General features: G+C 34.7%; 1 protein-coding gene across 7 annotated transcripts in view; it reads right to left on the minus strand.

Moving 5' to 3' along the window:
- CEP290 (centrosomal protein 290) overlaps positions 1 to 20,448 on the minus strand; it is a 93,190-nt gene that overhangs the window by 47,905 nt on the left and 24,837 nt on the right. For all 7 annotated transcript variants that reach the window (XM_023256244.2, XM_023256243.2, XM_023256245.2 and 4 more), the window contains 9 exon segments: positions 19,111 to 19,195; positions 18,416 to 18,555; positions 14,183 to 14,347; positions 13,665 to 13,814; positions 11,530 to 11,645; positions 10,179 to 10,281; positions 9,858 to 10,088; positions 5,455 to 5,628; positions 344 to 455 (listed from right to left, as the gene is read on the minus strand). In XM_023256244.2, the coding sequence (XP_023112012.2) occupies positions 344 to 455; positions 5,455 to 5,628; positions 9,858 to 10,088; positions 10,179 to 10,281; positions 11,530 to 11,645; positions 13,665 to 13,814; positions 14,183 to 14,347; positions 18,416 to 18,555; positions 19,111 to 19,195 (1,276 nt within the window).

A 20,448-nucleotide genomic window follows, 5' to 3' on the forward strand; every position in this document is an offset into this window, starting at 1 on the left:
ATGCAGTGGAAAACTTCTAAATACTACCACTAAAATATAGGTATTTAAGATTATTACCAGTCTTTATGGTTAAATGGTTCAAAATAGTTAATGTTCTGTCATAATTTTTTAACATATATGATTCAACTAGGAACTAATCTCATCTACTAACTAAAAACCAAATTTTGGTAGAGATTAGCATAAGATACTATTCATCAACTGTCTGCTAAATTAAACTGTTAGGCAGAGTTCATTTTTATCAAAATACTTCCTTTTCATCTGATATAGAAAAGGAACTATAAATGAATAACGTATTCACTATTAGATCTTCATCATTTTACATTATCAGAGTCATCATACTTACCTAATTTAGTTTCTTGTTCCCAGGCTTGTTCAACAGTGTAAAGTTTTTCCTTGGTAATCTCCAGTTCTTTATTTATAGACTCCACTTGTTCTTTCAGGGATGCATTTTCACACTCAATAAAACAGAAACATCACTGAGAAACTACATTATAATTCAGACTAATATGATATGTGATATTGACTTAACCTTATATAATATCTCCTAAAACTCACAATCCAGTTTTTTTTAAACAAAATTAGGAGCTCCCCTACATGTAATATATACACACATACATATACAAACACACGTGTATATACACACACACATATATAAAGAAAGTATGTTAAAATAATCAAAATCTTATATATCCAATATGTGACTTCCAAATATTAGCTTCTGCTATGTTCACTTTGGCCAAGCTGGAATGCTTAGAGTTTCTCACACAGTTACTGAGCATCACTAGCACACCATCATGTCAGGTGCTGTACTTCATGTCCACGGTGAAAAGAAACAGACAAAATACTGGCCTTCACAGGCCTCACCATTTAGCATCTGTGGGTATCTGTGTGTAGCAGGAGTTGGGGAGGGTATGGTAGGCAGAAGACAGTGAACAGGTAAGCAAACCAAAAACTCTAAGAATGTAAAGATCTAGAAAGAAACAGAGTATGGATCCAGAGCAAAATAAAAGGAACCATATCAAGATAGAAAGGTTAAAGAAGGTATTAACTACTGAGGAGGTGGTATTTAAGTCAAAAGCTAAGGTATGAAAAGGAGCCAGTCTTTTTTTTTTTTTTTTTTTTTTTTTTAAGTTTATGTATTTATTTTGAGAGACAGAGCAAAAGCATGAGAGGGGCAGAGAGAGAAGGAGAGAGAGAATCCCAAGCAGGCTCCACACTGTCGGTGCAGAGTCCCATGTGGGGCTCAAACCCATGTACCGTGAGATCATGACCTGAGCCAAAATCAAGAGCTGGACACTTACCCACCTGAGCCACCCAAGGGCTCAAGGAGCCAGTGTTGACAAGAAGCCAGCCAGAGAGAAGAGCTATGTGTTGATAAACCCTGATGCTCTGATGGAGGACTGAGTTTGGGGCATTAGAGGACTTAAGCACAGACAGCAAAAATAACACCGACGAGTGGTATAAGATAAAGTTGGAGTGATAATAGGGGGTCATACCAGGCAAGGCATGGTATGTCACGATAAGGAACTAGAATTTAACTTAATATATAATAGGAAATCATTTAAACATCTTAAGGAGGAAGTATTTTTGTTTTGTTTTTTTTTTAAATTTAATGTTTATTTATTTTTGAGAAAGAAACTGAGCATGAGCAAGGGAGGGGCAGAGAGGGGGAGACACAGAATCCAAAGCAGGCTCCAGACTCTGAGCTGTCAGCAGAGCCCAAAGCAGGGCTCGAACTCACGAACTGCGAGATAATGACCTGAGCTGACGTCGGATGCTTAGCTGACTGAGCTTCTTTAAGGAGGACGTTTTAAACAACCATTCTGAATGCAATGTGGAGAATAAATAAAGGGGTAAGCAGAGAAATCAAAATTAAGAAAATATAAAATCCTGATGAGTAGGGTCATAGCAGTGAAGATGGAGAAAAGAGGACACACATATGAATGAATTACATTTGGGAAATAAAAATGACAGGGGAAAGGAATGACAGAAAGTAACTCTAAGGTATCTGCCTTCATGGAGTAGGTAACAGCAGCACCTATTGAAACGGAAACAACTATGAGAGAAACAGACATTCTGGATGTTAAATTTGAGATCCTCTTGAAACAGGAGTTGTAAAATAGATAATCCCATTACAGTACCGAAAAGGCAGACTGGACACAAAAATGTAGGAGCTGGCACATAAATTTAATATACTCATTTACTCTTTGTTTTAACAAACAGAATACTAACTATATGCCAGGTATTCTAAGCCCTTGAATGATAAAGAAATTCTGTCCTAGAACTTGTGTTGGGCAGGGGGTAGTTGGAAAAGAAGCCAATACATAATACAATGTTACATAATACATATTATGAAGACTAACAGGATAGGGGCGCCTGGGAGGCGCAGTCGGTTAAGCTTCCGACTTCAGCCAGGTCACGATCTCGCGGTCCGGGAGTTCGAGCCCCGCGTCAGGCTCTGGGCTGATGGCTCAGAGCCTGGAGCCTGTTTCCGATTCTGTGTCTCCCTCTCTCTCTGCTTCTCCCCCGTTCATGCTCTGTCTCTCTCTGTCCCCAAAATAAATGTTGGAAAAAAAAAAAAAAGAATAACAGGATAATGAGGTTTTATTTATTTTTTTTAAGGGGACGTTATGATAAAAAAGAAAGCAAGATAAGGGAATACAATGTGACTTTCTGGTAATGTGCACAATTACAACCCCGTTCTAGGTACTATAAGTACATAGGGGGAAAAAAAAAAAAAGAGGGCTTAGAGGTTTTAACATCTTTCTACCTTTTTTTTCCCTCTTACTTCCAGACTTTCAAGAACTCTGGTCTTGCTCCAGATGCCATTCTTATTCCCCTGCCCTCGGTGGGGTGCCCTGCACCCACAGTTTTACCACCCACCTCTAGAATCTTCAATTGACCTCTCCCTATTTGCTCTAAATTTTCTTTCCCTCTACCCTCAAACTTCATTGGCCTGTTTAAAAAAAAAAAAAAAAGAAAAAAAACAGTTGATAAAATAAATCCTTCTCTTGATCCTACTTCAACCTGTATCTAATTTCTTTTTACTTTTATCATCAGTTTTTCTGTTGCCTTATCACCCACCATTCAGTTTTTGCATTTTCTTATCATCCACTCTCTTTATATTCTGAAAATTGATTTTTACCACTTTTACTCTCAATAAAGTCTACCCTTGGGGCTCCTGGTTGGCTCAGTCAGTTAAGTGGCCAACTCTTGATTTCAGCTCAGGTCATATCTGACAATTGTGAGACTGAACTCTGCATTGGGCTCTTCGCTGAGCATGAAGTCTGGTTGGCCTTCTCTCTCTCTCTTGCTCTCTCTCAGCCCCTCCCCTGCTCTCGCTCTCTCAAAATAAATAAATTTAAAAAAAAGAAAAAAGGAACTTTACTCTTGACAGGCATCAACAATTTCCTAATCACCACATCTGATGACCTTTGCACCATGGCTCTACACCATTAATAACTCTCTCAAGGTCAACATTTATTAGTTCTGTGTGCCAAAGAGGAAGTACTAAACACATAAAAGTGAATTAAATAGAATTCCTGATATCAAGAATATATTCCAGTAGGGGATGGAGACATACAAACACTCTTAGTATGATGTGATATAAATAGCAGAAACAGGTACAAGATAGAGAATATAGACAGCGAGACTTTGTTCTATAAAGAAAGATGCTTCAGAAAAAAAGACAGTGTCTCAACAAAGGTTTTTCTTTTTTTAATGTTTATTTATTATTGAGTTTATTATTTTAATGTTTATTATCTATTATTTAATGTTTATTTGTTATATATAACATTTTTAATGTTTATTTATATTATTTATTATGGGAGAGGCAGAGAGAGGAAGAGACACAGAATCCAAAGCAGGCTCCAGGCTCCAAGCTGTCAGCACAGAGCCCAATGTGGGGCTCAAACTCACAAACTGAGATATCATGACCTGAGCCGAAGTCAGATGCTTAACCGACTGAGCCACCCAGGTGCCCCTGAACAAAGTTTTAAACATGAATAGAAATTCACTGAGCACATAAGTGGAGAGCCCTGGGAGGGCTTTCGAGACAAGGAAACAGCAGGTACATAAGAATATATATATATGAGAAAAATCCTGTGTCCCAGCAAACTGGTAGTTCAATTTCAAAAACAAATTGTAAAAGTACTTAGAGCACCATAGGAGATGACATGAGGTAAGTGGGGGCTAATCACAAAAGGAATTTGGCTTTTATTCTTTAAGTGACTGACAGTGATTGATAGGTGTGAAGCAAAGGCGTTGTCCCATGGTCAGATTCATGTTTAGAATGACCATTGTGGTGGAAGTAAGAAGGGGGTTACACAGGAGATAGGGATAGAGTAAGGGCTACCACAACACACATAATAAAGAATAAAACTGACACATTGTCAATAGGGATACAAATATACTCAGAATTATAATCGAGATGCGGGAAAGAATGTAACACAAATGCATTTTTTTTTTAATTTTAAGGAAAGATGAAAAATATTCTTTGGAAAAATAGATAAATAAGTTAAAAATTACTCATTGCTGTTATCTACATAATATATTTCTTACATGGATTTTCTTGGTTTTTTTTTCTTACATGGATTCTAAAATCATACAGAGGAAGAGTGCAAAGGACATGAAAAATGGGGAAAAATAAAATAAATTATTACCACACCTAAATATTCAAAATTTTCTACAAAAATTAACATAATCATCTCCCTTTGGCAAAACAGTAAAAAGTAAACTGATCATGATTATTGCTAGTTAGTATTAATAAATCACTCAGATATTTTTATAGTAGTCACTCAAAGCTATTCAAAATAACATTTGGATGTTTTATTGAATGTGTCCCTCTAAGCAAGTAAAATCTATGAAGCTAACAAAATCAGACCTCATTCCACTCCTAGGAGAAGATCACAAAAGAGAAGATGTCAAAAGACACAAGCCCCTATTTCTGAAGAGGAAGATGAACAAATCAGGAGCTGGTTTTGCTTGCGTTAAAGGTATGGAGGTCAAGTGGCTACAAGAGGACGACAAGGGTTCTGGGCCATATCCACAGACTGTTTGAATGAATATGTGATACCTCATCCTATTTTTCTTATCTGTACAGTTAGAAAGGATGGGGATTTCCAGAGCTCATCCAGGGTCAGGAAGAGCCATTCTCGGCTATATCCATCCCAAGAAACATAAACCAAGGGGTACAAGAAAATAAGTGCACTGGGATCAGGGGGAAGAGAGAAGGATGGGTACTTAATGATGCCTCCTCTTTCGGTTACAATCATCTGTAACCTGTCTGGTTCATGCTTCTGTTTCTTTTTTAAGTGCCTGGTGTTAAGCGGCTTGATTCAATAAAATTCTGCAAGTGGACTAAGGAGGATGAAAGGATGAAGTCACTCCGCACCTACAGATAGCACCCAAGAGGGATAGCTAATATTACAAGGTTCAAGGCCTATATACACTTACCTCTAAGTGTTCCAAGTTATTTGTTCTTTGAACAAGCATATTATCTTTTTGCAAGATGTCCCTGTATTTCGCAGTCAGTTCATTGTACTGTTTATTGGCCAATTCTAGCTCAGACAAAGAAACGCTATTATCTATAACTTTTTGCAGAGCTGCAATCTTGAAAATGGCCATTTCCTATGTAAACAAACACACACTGAGTCAAGTTGGTGTATTTTTTCCTAGTGAAGTACTAGCCACTTTTCAGAAGGATAAGATAATATAGCTGAAAGCAAAACAGATTTTAGAATCACTAAAGAAAAGATTTCTTATGTATTAAAAATATTACAATAATTATTCATTTCTTTAGAAGAATAGTACTATTTAGAAATTTTAAATCATAATAAAAATTAAAAAAAGGAAATCCTTTCATAACTATCATAGTAAAATGAAATTCAATTTCAGAAAAGCATAATACACAGCAGCAAGAAAATATGTATCACCCAGAATAATACTACTTGGCAATAAGAAAAAATGAAATCCTGCCAGTTGCAGCATCGTGGATGGAACTGGAGGGTATTATGCTAAGTAAAATAAGTCAGGCAGAGAAAGACAGATACCATATGTTTTCACTCATATGTGGAACTTGAAAAACTTAACAGAAGACCATGGGGGAAGGGAAGGGGAAAAATAGTTACAAACAGAGGGAGGGAGGCAAATTGTAAGAGACTCTTAAATACAGAGAACAAACTAAGGGTTGATGGGGGTGGGGGAGAGGGGAAAATGGGTGATGGGCATTGAGGAAGGCACTTGTTGGGATGAGCACTGGGTGTTGCATGTAAACGATGAATCAGAGGAATCTACCCTCAAAACCAAGAGCACACTATATATGCTGTATGCTAGCAAGTTTGACAATAAATTGTATTAAAAAAAAAAAAGAATGTACCTCTGGATGGCTTTTCTAAATTTCATAAGCTTGAAAATAACTTGCCTTTAGTTAGCTGAATGGCAAAATTAGATTTACCACATTACAATTTACCTATTTCTGCTTATTATAGTTACACAGACTAGTTTTGTAATAAAAGAGAAAACCTTTTATTCACATGAAAGAAACAATACTTAGTGAGAAAAATTTTCTCTCAATTAGCTGTCTCTAATAATACCAATGACTTTAGTTACTTGTTTTACATTCTACTCATCAGCTATACAATTATAAAAATTCACTACTCGAAGACTCTGTATTAACACTAAGAAGAAACATCTGAACTTTTCTCTCTAAAGTTGACAAAGTAGTGCCAGGAATAACCAAATTTATAAAGTGAGGAAGATAAAGAACTACAGTTAAAATTTCTCGTGAAGGATAGCAATGAGGGAGGAATATTTGTGGTAGTGCTTCATATCTCATTTTGATAGCTTCTTTTCCATTTAAGTAAGTACACATAATTCTACCTTACTCTTAGAATCTGATTTCACACATTCTTTGTGTGGGGAGGGGTTTCCTATTTCCCATCTCCTAAAAATATCCAATTTTCAGCTCTCCAATTGTTGTGTACTATCTCCCCAAATCCAGGTCGAATAGTCAGGTTGAACAGAAGAACATTCTAGTTCTTTTTTCCCCTTCTATCTCACACACTCACTATATTTGCAATACTTCAGGAAAGCACAGAAGTAAAAAACAAGTACATTTCTTAAGACTCAAAATGTCTGGAGCACCTGGGTGGCTCAGTTGGTTCAGCGTCCGACTTCGGCTCAGGTTATCATCTCACAGTTCGTGAGTTCGAGCCCCGCGTTGGACTCTGTGCTGACAGCTCAGAACCTGGAGCCTGCTTCGGATTCTGTGTCTCCCCCTCTCTTTGCCCCTCCCCCACTCGCTCACGCACTCTCTCTTTCTCTCTCTCAAAATAAACACTAAAAAAATTTTTTAAAAAGACTCAAAATGTCCTTATCACATGTCCAAATAAAAACAGCTTTAATTATTCAACAAGTTCCTTTTTGCATCAGGATTCAGCTTTAAGATCATATTGAAAGTAAGTTTGTTAGCATGACAATTTCACTTATTACTATCCTTAAAAGGAACTCAACTTCATTTTAATTTTACTTTGAATGCTTATGCGTTTATATGATCCTATGTAAATTTGGACATGTAAACTGAACATGTACATGCTTAAAATAAGCTATATAAGACAAGATCTAAAGCAAGGTGTAGAAGAGTACACACAGCATGCAACTTCTTGTGTCTGTTAATATCTTCGAAAAGAAACATTAAAAAGATGATCAGTTACCTGTAGCAGTTAGGGCAGAATGGAGTCAAAGGTACAGGGACAGAAGATTTCTCTGACTACATGTTTAAAAGATGCAAATGTTTCATATATTCAAATCAGTTTTAAAAAAGAAACTAAAAGTAACTATGAGTTTGAAGACAAATGCAAAACAAATGAGCCTAATTATACATCAAATTTATAGTATAACCTCAAAAGGAGAAGAATTATTTCAAGTTACTGTAGAATATATTACCTTGACTATATACATCCTATTGAAAGATATTCTAAGGAAAATAAGAACTATAAGGAAATTAAATTTTTTTTTAGGTTTATTTATTTATTTTGAGAAAGACAGAGGCAGAGTGAGCAGGGGAGGGGCTGAGAGAGAGGGAGGGAGAGAATCCCAAGCAGGCTCCTCACTGTCAGCACAGAGCCTGATGTGGGGCCTGCACTCACAAAATCGTGAGATCATGCCCTGAGCCAAAACCAAGAGTTGGATGCTTAACAGACTGAGCCACCCAGGCACCCCAAGAACTATAAAGATATTTTAAACTAAATCTGGTAGCACTGCTGTTGTTATTGCTAATACCAATGCAAGATTATCTTCAAATTAATGTGTAAATATTACAGAATAATTATTTTAATATTAATAACAGATTTCCATGTAAGAAAAAAGTAATATGAGTATAAAATCAAATGTTAGTAAAAACTCCATACTATTTCCTAAACCCCACTATGTTAAATCTGAAATGTGGAGATAACAGTATGAACTCATGTTTTAAATATACACATATTTTCCTAACTTGCTCACTGAAAAGAACTAGTAGCAATGACATTTCAAGAGCAATAGCACCTAGTGACCAGTTTTGGCATCTAAATGCCTTTACCACTAGAAATAACCAGGGTTCTTTAGAGAAATGGTTTATTCCAAGTCTGGATTAAAGTATACAATGTAAATCTTGGATATCCTGTTGTGCCAGAAAAGAAACCAACATTTGAGGCTTGGTTCAAAGACTACTGGATTCTTGTCAAAAGGAAACAAGAACTAGCTTTAAAGGGCTCCCATTGGCCAAAATGAAGACAAATAATGACTAAGTGTGTTTAGTCTGTAATGATACTGAAAGAAGAGAAAGATGGGGAGGTCGGGCAAACAGGTAGAAGAAGTGGAGTATATCGACTCTGATTTCTGAAGACTAGTCATTAAAAGGAAAGGATGAAGCTTTTGTCTTGCCTTTCTAGTAGGAACTATACTTCAAAATAACCGAATAGGCTGGGCTAATGAAGAAAAGGTCTATATTTTATAAAAGAATATCTGCTAATAAGTGTAGAAAGTATAATATAACTAGAAAAATAATGTTTGCAACTCTAATGAAATAACTGAGTCAGGCAACAACAATCATCAGTGGATGCTAAACCCATTATGAGCACTGACAAAGAATTGGTTATTTGCATGGACCAAAATATCACCAGTTAACTAAATCACTTTATAATAGAGATATATGGCTGTCTCCCCCTTAAGATAATAATCACTCATTAAACACGGGACTACCAGACATTCCATCTCTTGAAGTGATGCAATATAAATAATTACTTCTAAAGTACAAAGCATTACTGATGGAGTATTCTTGTCAAAAAACGTTTAACCTGACATAAACAAGGCTTCAAAGCTTTTAGTAAATAACAAATAGAGGAACAAATAAAATTACAAAAGAAAATAATCATGAATCTTCAACATTTTTCACAAAGAGAAGAAGAAAAACAGGGGAGATTCTATGAATATTGAAGACATGAAAAAAAATAAAGACTTATGACATGTAATACACAAATACAACACAGGGTCCTTAACTGGATCCTGGGATAATGGAGGAAATGTGAATATGGTCGGGACATTAGATAATGTGAGGCAATTATTGCCAATTTTGTTAGATGTGATAAAGTTTGTGGTTATGTAAACAAAAAAAGGCTTTTTTAGAAATGCACAATAAAATATTTAGGGAAGAAATGTCTAAATTTATTCCTACAAAAAACAGATGAAACAATTATGGCAGAACGTTAATAGATGTTAACTATTAATCCAGGTGATGGCTGTTCATTGTATGATCCTCTCTTCCTCATAACTGAAAGTTTTCATAGAGTAAAAAAAAAAAAAAAAAAAATCAGATGTACCTTAAATCGTTGCAAACGTCCAATTTTTTCACCAACTTCAGCTTCCATTGATATCAATTCATTCTTCTGTTTCCCGTTTTCTTTCCTAAGCTGTCGCTCCAATTCTACTAAAGTAGTATATTGTCTTATGAGTGACTTTTCATTCACTTGCAAGACTGTAATTTTTCTACTATATTCTGAAAGTGTTTTTTTCATTTCATCCGAATCCATCTGAAGAGCACTAAGCAAATTCTGCACAAAGACACGTTTACATTACTTAGTGAACGTAGCTATCTTAATTTGTACAATAGTATATATTGATTTTGAAGGGTTTTTACTCACATTATATTCTTTTACTTTTATAGCACCTTGTTGGATTTGATCCTCAAGTTTTTTCTTTTCCTCTTTCATTGTTTCAGATTCTGTTTTCCAGGTCTCCTTTTCACTTAAAATAAAAAATGGCAATATAATAAACCTAATACTTACAGAAAAAGATAAATTATGGAAATTTAAAGTTTTCATGAAATAACAGACATCATAGCTACTGGTATCCGATAACAGAATAACTGAAAATTCCATTCCAAAAGGATTTAGCCTGTAAGTTATATTTTTATTAAATAAATGCAGTGTAAAGAAATTATCAAGTTACTTTCATTATTCCATGAATCACAACTCTACAACTGTTACAATACAACAACTGATGATGGATCTTATAAACAATTTATTGAAAACAGAAAATAGGAAAATAATCAACACTCCAAAGTAATTCTGGAAATTAGGTCTCAATTTTCAGACCCTAGTCTTAAGCTTGAGTGTTAATTTAAATACTTGCAAAACATAGAATACAAACATTATCAGAAATTATTTGACTTAAAAGGAGTGTAAGATACTGCTCCCCACCCAAGAGACATTCCAGTCACCAGAAATCCAGTCAGCATAAACAAATTACAGTGACATCGTTCATTCTCTTTGCTAGTGAATGGTTTGGACTTGAACATAGGACTCGGACAGCTCATTGGCCCAACTCTGGCTAAAGAGATCTGAGTCAAAATCTGCTCTGCTAGAAGACTTGGGAAAAAATGTTTTATCTAAAAATGAAAAGTCATGTGGAAAAAAATTCCCTCTTCTTCAGCAGGCATGATTGCATCTTTCTTGAACTCCTGCATCTGTTTTATAAACTATAATAGGAGATAATAACAACCCCTAAACATGACCTACCCTATAATTAGCTTTGGGTTTCTTGTTAGATCACATAATAATTACCCTTCATGTTTAAATCACCTTTGCTCAGGTATTCTAATGACCAATAAGAAAATTTTTCTGTTGATACAGATGAAATAGCAGAGATATGGAGAAATGTAATAGTCTCAATGGATATATATCAATAATGCTGACAGTGATGATGAAGAATGATGCTAACAGCTGACATTTACAAAATAAATGTGCCAGGACATTTACCAAATGCTCATATCTGAGTATTTCCATATAACAATTTAATTAAATTTTATAACAACCCTATGAAAAAGGCATTACTATCTCAGAAATTTATAGATAAGGAAACTAAGGCATAAAATAGGAGGAAAGAGGTATGAGGGAAGGGTAAAACAAAATACCTAAGTGTTCCCTTACATTAGTTTCATCATTAATAAGAACATACTGCAACCAAATTATAAAGTTTTGTTAACATTTATACCTTAGATATTCTTTATATAATAAACTCTGTTGATGACGAATTACTGCAAATTTTCTGTTATAGTCCTCAAGAGAATCTTCTAAATTTTGTAATTTATTTTCTTTATATTCTAGTTCCTAAAAATTGGTTTAGAAATAAGGATTAAAAAAGAATAAGAATATATTTTATATTTGAAAGTATAAATTCATAATCTGACAAGATTACAGAAAAATATATAGAAGAGAATAGTTACCAAATCCATTAGCAGCTCAGATAATTTCTATACTATTTTGAACATCTTAGTTTAAGGCATATGGAATGAGGCAATATGTTTAAAAAGAAGTACTATAAAATTGGTAACATTATTTTTATCATATTTGTTAGTTTCCGTAACCATATAAATTATCAGATACAATGGCTACAAACTTACCTCCGGTCCACTCAGCCTCACAGACCCTTTTGTGAACTTAACTGTTCATGCCTCTATTCAAATGTCCTTTCCAATTATTTCATTTTATAAATGAAGAAAGAGACTTGGAAAGATTAGCTTAACATTAAAACACTCATCACCACTACACTTGGTAATCATTTCTAAGCATATATAATATGGCAAACTTGGTGTCAGATGTTACATTTACATGCAGATCGAACACCTGAAATCAGGTCATGTCTCTAAAGGCTTTGGCTATGTCCATCACTCTTAGGTATGGGAGTCCAAGTACCTGTTTTGCCACTATGAACAGGTTTTCAGAGTCCCAATACGTGCTCCCTAATCTACCACAATACCTCTCATGTTTTTTTTTTTCTATAAAGATAAAAAAAAAATGAATTTCATCTCAAGCAACATGACAATACTGTCATTACTTGTTGACAGTGTCCTATACTGCAGGAGAATAAGTTATAAAGAGCTAAGGGGTGCCTGGGTGGCTCAGTTGGTTAAGCATCTGACTCTTGATTTCAGCTCAGATCATGATCTCACAGTTCATGAGTTCGAGCCCCATGTTGGGCTCCTCACTGACAGCATGGAGCCTGCTTGGGATTCTCTCTCTCCTGCTCTCTCTGCCTGTCTCTCTCAAAATAAATAAACTTAAAAAAATTTGCTAAAGTTATAAACTTAAAAGTAGTAATATAACATGCACTATAAAGTAATGTTCTAATAAGTGGTAAGGTTGTCCCTCCCTGACTTAGATAACACACAAATTCTAATTTTCAAAAAAAGATTAATTTCCAAATACAGAAACAAGTATTTGATAATCAGAACTCAAGTACAGTTACAAATGGATCATCTAGGAGATGGAAACAGTAGTGCTTATAATCAAAAATGCATTTCATTGATTTCAAACGCATTTTTGTAATTATATTTCCTTAAAAATTTTTTAACATTTATTTATTTTTGAGAGACAGTGCAAGTGTGAGCAGGGGAGGGGCAGAGAGGGAGACAGAGGATCTGAAGCAAGCTCTGCGCTGTGTGCATACAGCCTGATGCAGGGCTTAAACTCAAAAACCATGAGATCATGACCTGAGCTGAAACCAAGAGTTGGACGTTCAATCCGGGCACCCTTATAATTATATTTTTAATGAACATAATGTTATGGGTATTTACACTTCAAATGAAATAATGAAAAGCACCTCTCATTAGGCCATTCACAATGACCACAATATAGACAGCAAAAATGACAAACAGGGCAAGCACTTCCCTTCCTAATTCACTAATGGATTAACTAACACTTTACAAGATAAAGGGAAGAAAAACATTAAAGACAATTGGGTTTAAAACCTTTTTCTTGTAGTTAACACAAAAAAGGAACAACTCTAATCATTTCACCAAAAAGCTCTGTCAAGACTTTATTCACTTGAATTGCTTATCCAACCAACACTAAATAAAAGGTCTCCCCTTAGTTATACACTACTACTTTGGCTGCTGCATGTTATTCTACTATCATATATTTCATATGACCTGTATGTGCACAAGATATGTCAACATGCTTCTCATGCAGATGAAGAATAAATTTCTTTTATTTACAAATTTCATTTAATATCAAAATCTATAAAAATATACCTCAATGCTAATATTCTAAGAACTCAAAAGAATGTATGAAGACTAAATTAAAAACATATCAATTACTTTTGTTATTCACATGCAAAATTTTTACTACCTGTAAGATACGTATTAAATATTCATTTTGAGAATTAATAATATTGGCACTAGATGGTGCTATCCCGTCAGGTAAGTCTACTCCTTTAAAAACAACATTTGATCCTTCTGATTCCCGTAAAAGAATGGCTTCTTTTTCAAGATGATCTATCTGGAAAGACAGAGTTCAGAAATGAGAAACACATCTCTTACACCCAAAGACAAATTTAAAAGCAGTAACTTATACTTCGTACAGAATATTTTTAAAAAGGAACTGTATGAATGCCCTACCAGGCATTAATTAAATTATACTTTCAAATTCTATTTAGAAACCTAGGCATAGACTTAGAATTTTTGTATTCTTTTTTATTATAAAAGTAGTTATTTCCCACTTAATTAAGAAAACTCCAAAAAGGAGTTTTCTTATTGTTGAATTAATTTAAGAGGCATTTTCTCAGTGATTTTAAAAAAATTAAAAGTTTCATATTAAGCCTATGTTCATAATGCTTAGCATTTTCTATTATTTAATAAAATTTTTACCTTTAAATTTGCTTTTGCCAACTGCTGAGAATAATTTATAGCCTCCTTCCGAGATTCCCTGAGCTCCTGTCTTAATTCTTCATTCCTTCCAGTAAGTTGATCAACTTGGGCTTTCAAATGCAGATTTGCATCAAAGATTCCTTCTGCATTCTTTGATTCTATAGCCTAACATATTTAGATTATATTGAAGAAATGTGAAGCAAAATACTGAAATCATCATTTAAAAAATTACCCTTAAATAAAATTCACATTTAAGCATTTTACTGTTCCCACTGCCAGGTATAACAAAATATGCTAAATCCATTTATTTAGGAATCTAAATTTACAAAACTCTAGATTAACTTACAAAAGCTTTACCAAGCATAGTAATTACCTCATTAAAACAATTAACAAACATTTACCTAATTTTAGTAGACTGGTAGACTGGAAAAACTGGAAGGGAATAAGAGGACTAGGGTTCAAATCCTAACCAATCTCTTACTAGCTCAGCAGTGAATTAAATTCTTTATACCTTACTTTCCTTATCTCTAAAGAGGTAATGTTAGATCTGTCTGCTTCACAAAGTTTTTATACAGTCAAGATGAGATAACTTATATGCAAATACTTTGAAACTATGCAACACCCGTATTTAAAGCACGAGCAAAAGAATAAAATAGTTACTACATTTAATTAAATGACTTTTTATTGCTTCCTCTCCACACAGTTGAAGCACAGATGATAAAAATGCAAAGTATGGTAACAGAGTATTATCTAAGAGTGTTGGATAAACAAAAATAACATGTCAAATAGTAAAATATTTTCCAAGTGGCTTCAGTGGTCCTAATTCTCCAACAATGGCACACATAAATACACATATACCCCATACACATCTATACAGTACATACATATAAATATATTTGCATTTTAAAGAAACTAGGGGCGCCTGGGTGGCTCAGTTGGTTAAGCATCTGACACTTGATTTCGGCTCAGGTCATGATCTCACGATTCAGGATAAATTTGAGATAAATAAACTTAAAAACATAAAAATAAAAAAATAAACTATACATAACAAAACTGCTAATTGCAAAGTAAAGCTTCACAAAGGAAGGCAGAAGACAAGGAAGGTTAAGATGAGTAAAACCAAGTGCAATCCCCTGCTCAGGAGGGTGATCCAGAGTTTAACTTGCGGCAGTAGTTTTATAAAAGCAAGCCTTTATCCCAAGGAGATCAGAGAAGGCCTTATAGAAATAAGTTAATACTAATTCAAAAGGTATACCAGGAAGACAGAAGTAGGTGCAAGGAGGTATTGTGACAGATGACAAGGTAGTCTAGTTAACTGTCTTGCTGACAAATAGCACCATGTTGTCTACATGGCCTTTTAGTAAAATAAGGTGAAAATAGATGGTAATTAGAGGCACTGAAGAATATCCTGTGGCTATAGAAAGTGACATAAAGTACATAATGCAGAGATATCTAACATATCACTGATTCTGAAGATTTCTTACAGCAGGTAAGGTCATGTGAGCTGCACAGAGGGCATACCAATCAGAAAAAAGAATGACAACCCAGGATAGAAGCAGATGAAATCTCTGGAAGTAGGGGTCCTGAGAAGACCAGAAGCTGCCAACTGAAATAGATGAAATTAGAATTTCCTGGGCTATTTGTTCTGTTTGTATTTGGTTACTAAGTAGAGCTTCCCTCAGAAAACAGTTTGATCTTAGGGGTGCCTGGGTGGCTCACTCAGTTGAGCGTCCAACTCTTGATTTCAGCTCAGGTCACGATCTTGGGGTTTGTGAATTCAAGGTCTGAAATGGACTCTGCACTGGCAGAGGAATTCTGTCCTAATCCCTCTCTCTCTGCCCCTCCCCTGCTCAAACGCTTTCATTCTCTCTAAAACTAAGTAAATAAACATTAAAAAGATCATGACCTAAGCTAAAATTAAGAGTTGGACACTTAATCAAGTGAAACACCCAGACGCCCCTTAAATATTAAGAATTTAAAATGTATATTTTATTCAAGTTTATGTAACACTCATTAATACCATAGAATTCTCCAATCTCTACATAGTAAATATAAATAGCTTATTATTTGATAGCTAACATTATTCCTGTAGCAATGTCTAAGCACTGGAATATTTAAAATATTCTTACTACATTCTATTATACTTCTAAGTTTGTGGTATAAGGTCCTAAAAGACCCATGCTTAACAAGTTAATACAAAAAACAACTATTTAAAGGTTCTGGAGATAAACAAAGGCAAACAGATTTTGAAGAGGACTTAAAACTTGGAAGACAGAACCAATGAAAAGTGAATATTCCTTTTTTGGGGGGGAAGGGGATGGTGTGGGGTGGGCAGGCTTCGTTGTAGTGACCTGTGATCTTTCTGGCTGAGAAAACCAGAGATGGAGCCCAAAGTCATAGGAAAGTGAGATGGGAATTCCAGAAAGAAAATAACCAGCCAAAGGGAACTCCAAATTCTGTTTAAAAAGTCTCACAAGTCTCAGGCTGATGCTTGAAACAAAAATGGAGATGATAGAGGAAAATATCAGTGACCTTTGACCTTGGCCACAGCAACTTCTTACTCAATAGGTCTCTGGAGGCAAGGGAAGCAAAAGCAAAAATGAACTATTGGGACCTCATCAAGATAAAAAGCTTCTACACAGCGAAGGAAACAATCAGCAAAACTAAACAGCAACCAACGGAATGGGAGAAGATATTTGCAAATGACATATCATATAAAAGGTTAGTATCCAAAATCCAAAGAGTTAGTTACCAAACTCAACACCCAAAAACAAATTCTTCACCCCAGTAAAGAAATGGGCAAAAGACATAAAGAGACACTTTTCCAAAGAAGACACCCAGATGGCTAACAGACACATGAAAAAATGTTCAATATCACTCATTAGGGAAATACATATTAAAATCACAATGAGATACCACCTCACACCAGTCAGAATGGCTAAAATTAACAACTCAGGCAATAATAGATGCTGGTGAGGATGCGGAGAAAGAGGATCTCTTTTGCACTGCTGGTGGGAATGCAAACAGGTGCAGCCACTCTGCACAACAGTATGCAGGTTCCTCAAAAAATTAAAAATAGAACTACCCTACAGCCCAGCACTACTAGATATATATCCAAGGGATACAGGTGTGCTGTTTTGAAGGGGCACATGCACCCCAATGTTTACAGCAGGACTACTGACCATAGCCAAAGTATGGAAAGAGCCCAAATGTCCATCGATGGATGAATGGATAAAGAAGATGTGGTGTGTATATATATGTGTATGTATGTATATATATACATACACACACGCATATATACGTATACATACATACATACATATACACACAATGGAGTATTACTCAGCAATCAAAAAGAATGGAATCTTGCCATTTGCAAACAATGTAGATGGAACTAAGTGAAATAAGTCAGAGAAAAACAAATACCGTATGACTTCACTTGTGGAATTAAAGATATAAAACAGATGAACATAAGGGAAGGAGGGCAAAAATAATATAAAAACAGGGAGAGGGATAAAATATATAAGAGACTCTCAAATACAAAGAACAAACTGAGGGGTCCTGAAGGGGCTGCGGGAGAGGGGGATGGGCTAAATGGGTAAGGGGCATTAAAGAAGACACCCGTTGGAATGAGTACTGGGTGTTATACATAGGGGATGAATCACTGGAATCTACTCCTGAAATCATTTTTGCACTATATGCTAACTAACTGGGATGTAAATTAAAAGTAAATAAGTAAATAAATTTTTTAAAAAAGATACCTAGCAATCACCCAATCAGGAAAAGATACATAATTAGAAGAAAAAATGAACAAAGCCTCAAAAACCTATGAGACAATATCAAAAGGTCTAATGTGTCACTGGAGTCCCAGAGACAATGGGGCAGAAAAAATATTGTAGAAATAAAGTGGAAAACTTTCCAATTGTGACAAATGGCGTAAGTAAACAGATTCAAGAAGCTCAGCAAACCCTAAACATACACATACATACATAGATATATGTGCACACTCACATACCTACCAACATACCAAGGCACATTATAGTAAAACTAGTGAAAACCAAATAAAAGAGGAAATTTTCAAAGCAACCTGAGAAAAACCACATGTAACAAACAGGAGAATAATGACTCTAATGACCATAAACATCTCATCATAAACTATGAAGACCGGAGAACGGTGGAACAACATCTTAAAAATACGAAACAACAAAACAAAACTAACATGAAAAAACTTACGTTAACTAGTCTTTCAAGACTAGGAATAATTAGAGATGTTTCCCCTTTAACATCAGGATCTTTCTGCATTTCTTTAATAGCTTGCAATATTTCTTTCATACCTTCTTCCAGTTGCTTATTTTCTTCAACTAATTCTTTTACTAAAAGGACATATTTTTCTCATTCAGTGACTACCTTCTTCACAATTTATGCTATTCTATACAAATAACAAATATTTCATATACAGAAAAAATACCCATTTGGAAATACAAATGTAAATAAATGTAAAAAATTTTTTAACTAAAATCCAATGTGTGAATAGTTGAGTTAAATGATATACCTTATTAAATTACATGCACATATATATAAATATATACATATTTATATTTCATAGTTGAAAGAAAGAAATCATGAACATACTTTGCCTTCACTTTATTAAAAATCTTTTAAATTTGTTTTTCTCACTTAAATTTTATTGGACAACAAAAAAACTGACTTATTTGTCATTACAAAAAATTCAGATTAATAACTTTCTCTGACAATGAATACAGCAAGGCAAACCAAACAGATGAATGAGACTGAAGTCTATGTATTATGGAGACAATAAAGGTTAAAAACAGACTAGAAAACAGAGAATGTATTAAAATCCTTTTAGATCCATGCTTTTCAGTATAGGATAAATAAGTATCGAAAAATAAGAGATAATAGTAACTCACATTTATTCTGAAATTTGGTTATTACTGTTCTACCTCTTTCTAAATCTCTTTCCTTTTCAATTAGTTCTCTTGAAAGAAATTCATTCTGTAAAGAACATAAAGAATAAAATTTATTTATTTTTTTTACAAACTATCCCAATAGTTTATAGTTTCCAAGTTAAGAAAATTTGATCAGCTGAGGTGTAACACACAAGAAACAAGCTATAGAAACCTAGCAGCAGTAATAAAAATAAAATCTGAAAGGTAAAACAGATGGTGATCCCCGCCCCTACAACAAAAGGGAGAAAAATATAATGGAAGTTTTTGTCTTTAGTACCACAATCTACTCTTTTAATGGTCTTTATTTTTTTTTTTTTTCAACGTTTATTTATTTTTTGGGACAGAGAGAGATAGAGCATGAATGAGGGAGGGGCAGAGAGAGAGGGAGACACAGAATCGGAAACAGGCTCCAGGCTCTGAGCCATCAGCCCAGAGCCTGACGCGGGGCTCGAACTCACGGACCGCGAGATCCTGACCTGGCTGAAGTCGGACGCTTAACCGACTGCGCCACCCAGGCGCCCCATAATGGTCTGTCTTTATACTACCTGTTCTGTCTGGCTTCTATGACATTCAAGCTCTATTTCTGCATTTCTATTCTGTGCTTCCTTGATCAATAAATCCTGTGCTAGCACTTCATTCTAAAGAAATAATAAATTAGGCAAGTCAATGATTTCATATCAAATTTACTGCATTTTTACATTTTTTAAAAACAGAATGTGTGTGTATAAATTAGTGTTATATGCAAACAAAAAATTCTTATTATAATTATTATTTTATAGAACTTTGTTAGAGAAGCCATTAAAAAGGCATTAATAAAAAAATGATCCCAGGAATGTAATTTGGAGGAAAGCTCACCTGAGATCTAAGAAATACTAGTTCTCTCCGTAGCTGTTCTATAAGATTTTCAAGTGGATCTATCTGAGGTGATTTTGATTGTGCAGTAATAGGCACAGGATCTGGAAGATTAACTTCAAGTTCATTTGTCAAAACCTCTGTCTGTAAAGGTACTTCACTCTTTCTTATACCTTCTTTCAAACTGGTATCAGCATATTTTATCTGGGTATGAACCTGTTCATCTTCTGCTGTTGCTACTTGTGATTTTTCCATGTCGGCCCTATTATCATGAATTTGTTCACAAAATATCACAGATTTTTGCCTAAGTGATAACTTCTCCATCAAGTCAGAAGCTGTTGATAGGGCTTGTAAAGATGAACCGTTTTGTGTGAAACTAGTTTTCTCAAGTACCTGATGGCTTCTAGACACATTCTTCATGGAGTTGTCAGAGAGTATAAGTAGTCA

Source organism: Felis catus, chromosome B4 (genome assembly GCF_018350175.1).
Source record: "Felis catus isolate Fca126 chromosome B4, F.catus_Fca126_mat1.0, whole genome shotgun sequence".
Lineage (NCBI taxonomy): Eukaryota > Metazoa > Chordata > Mammalia > Carnivora > Felidae > Felis > Felis catus.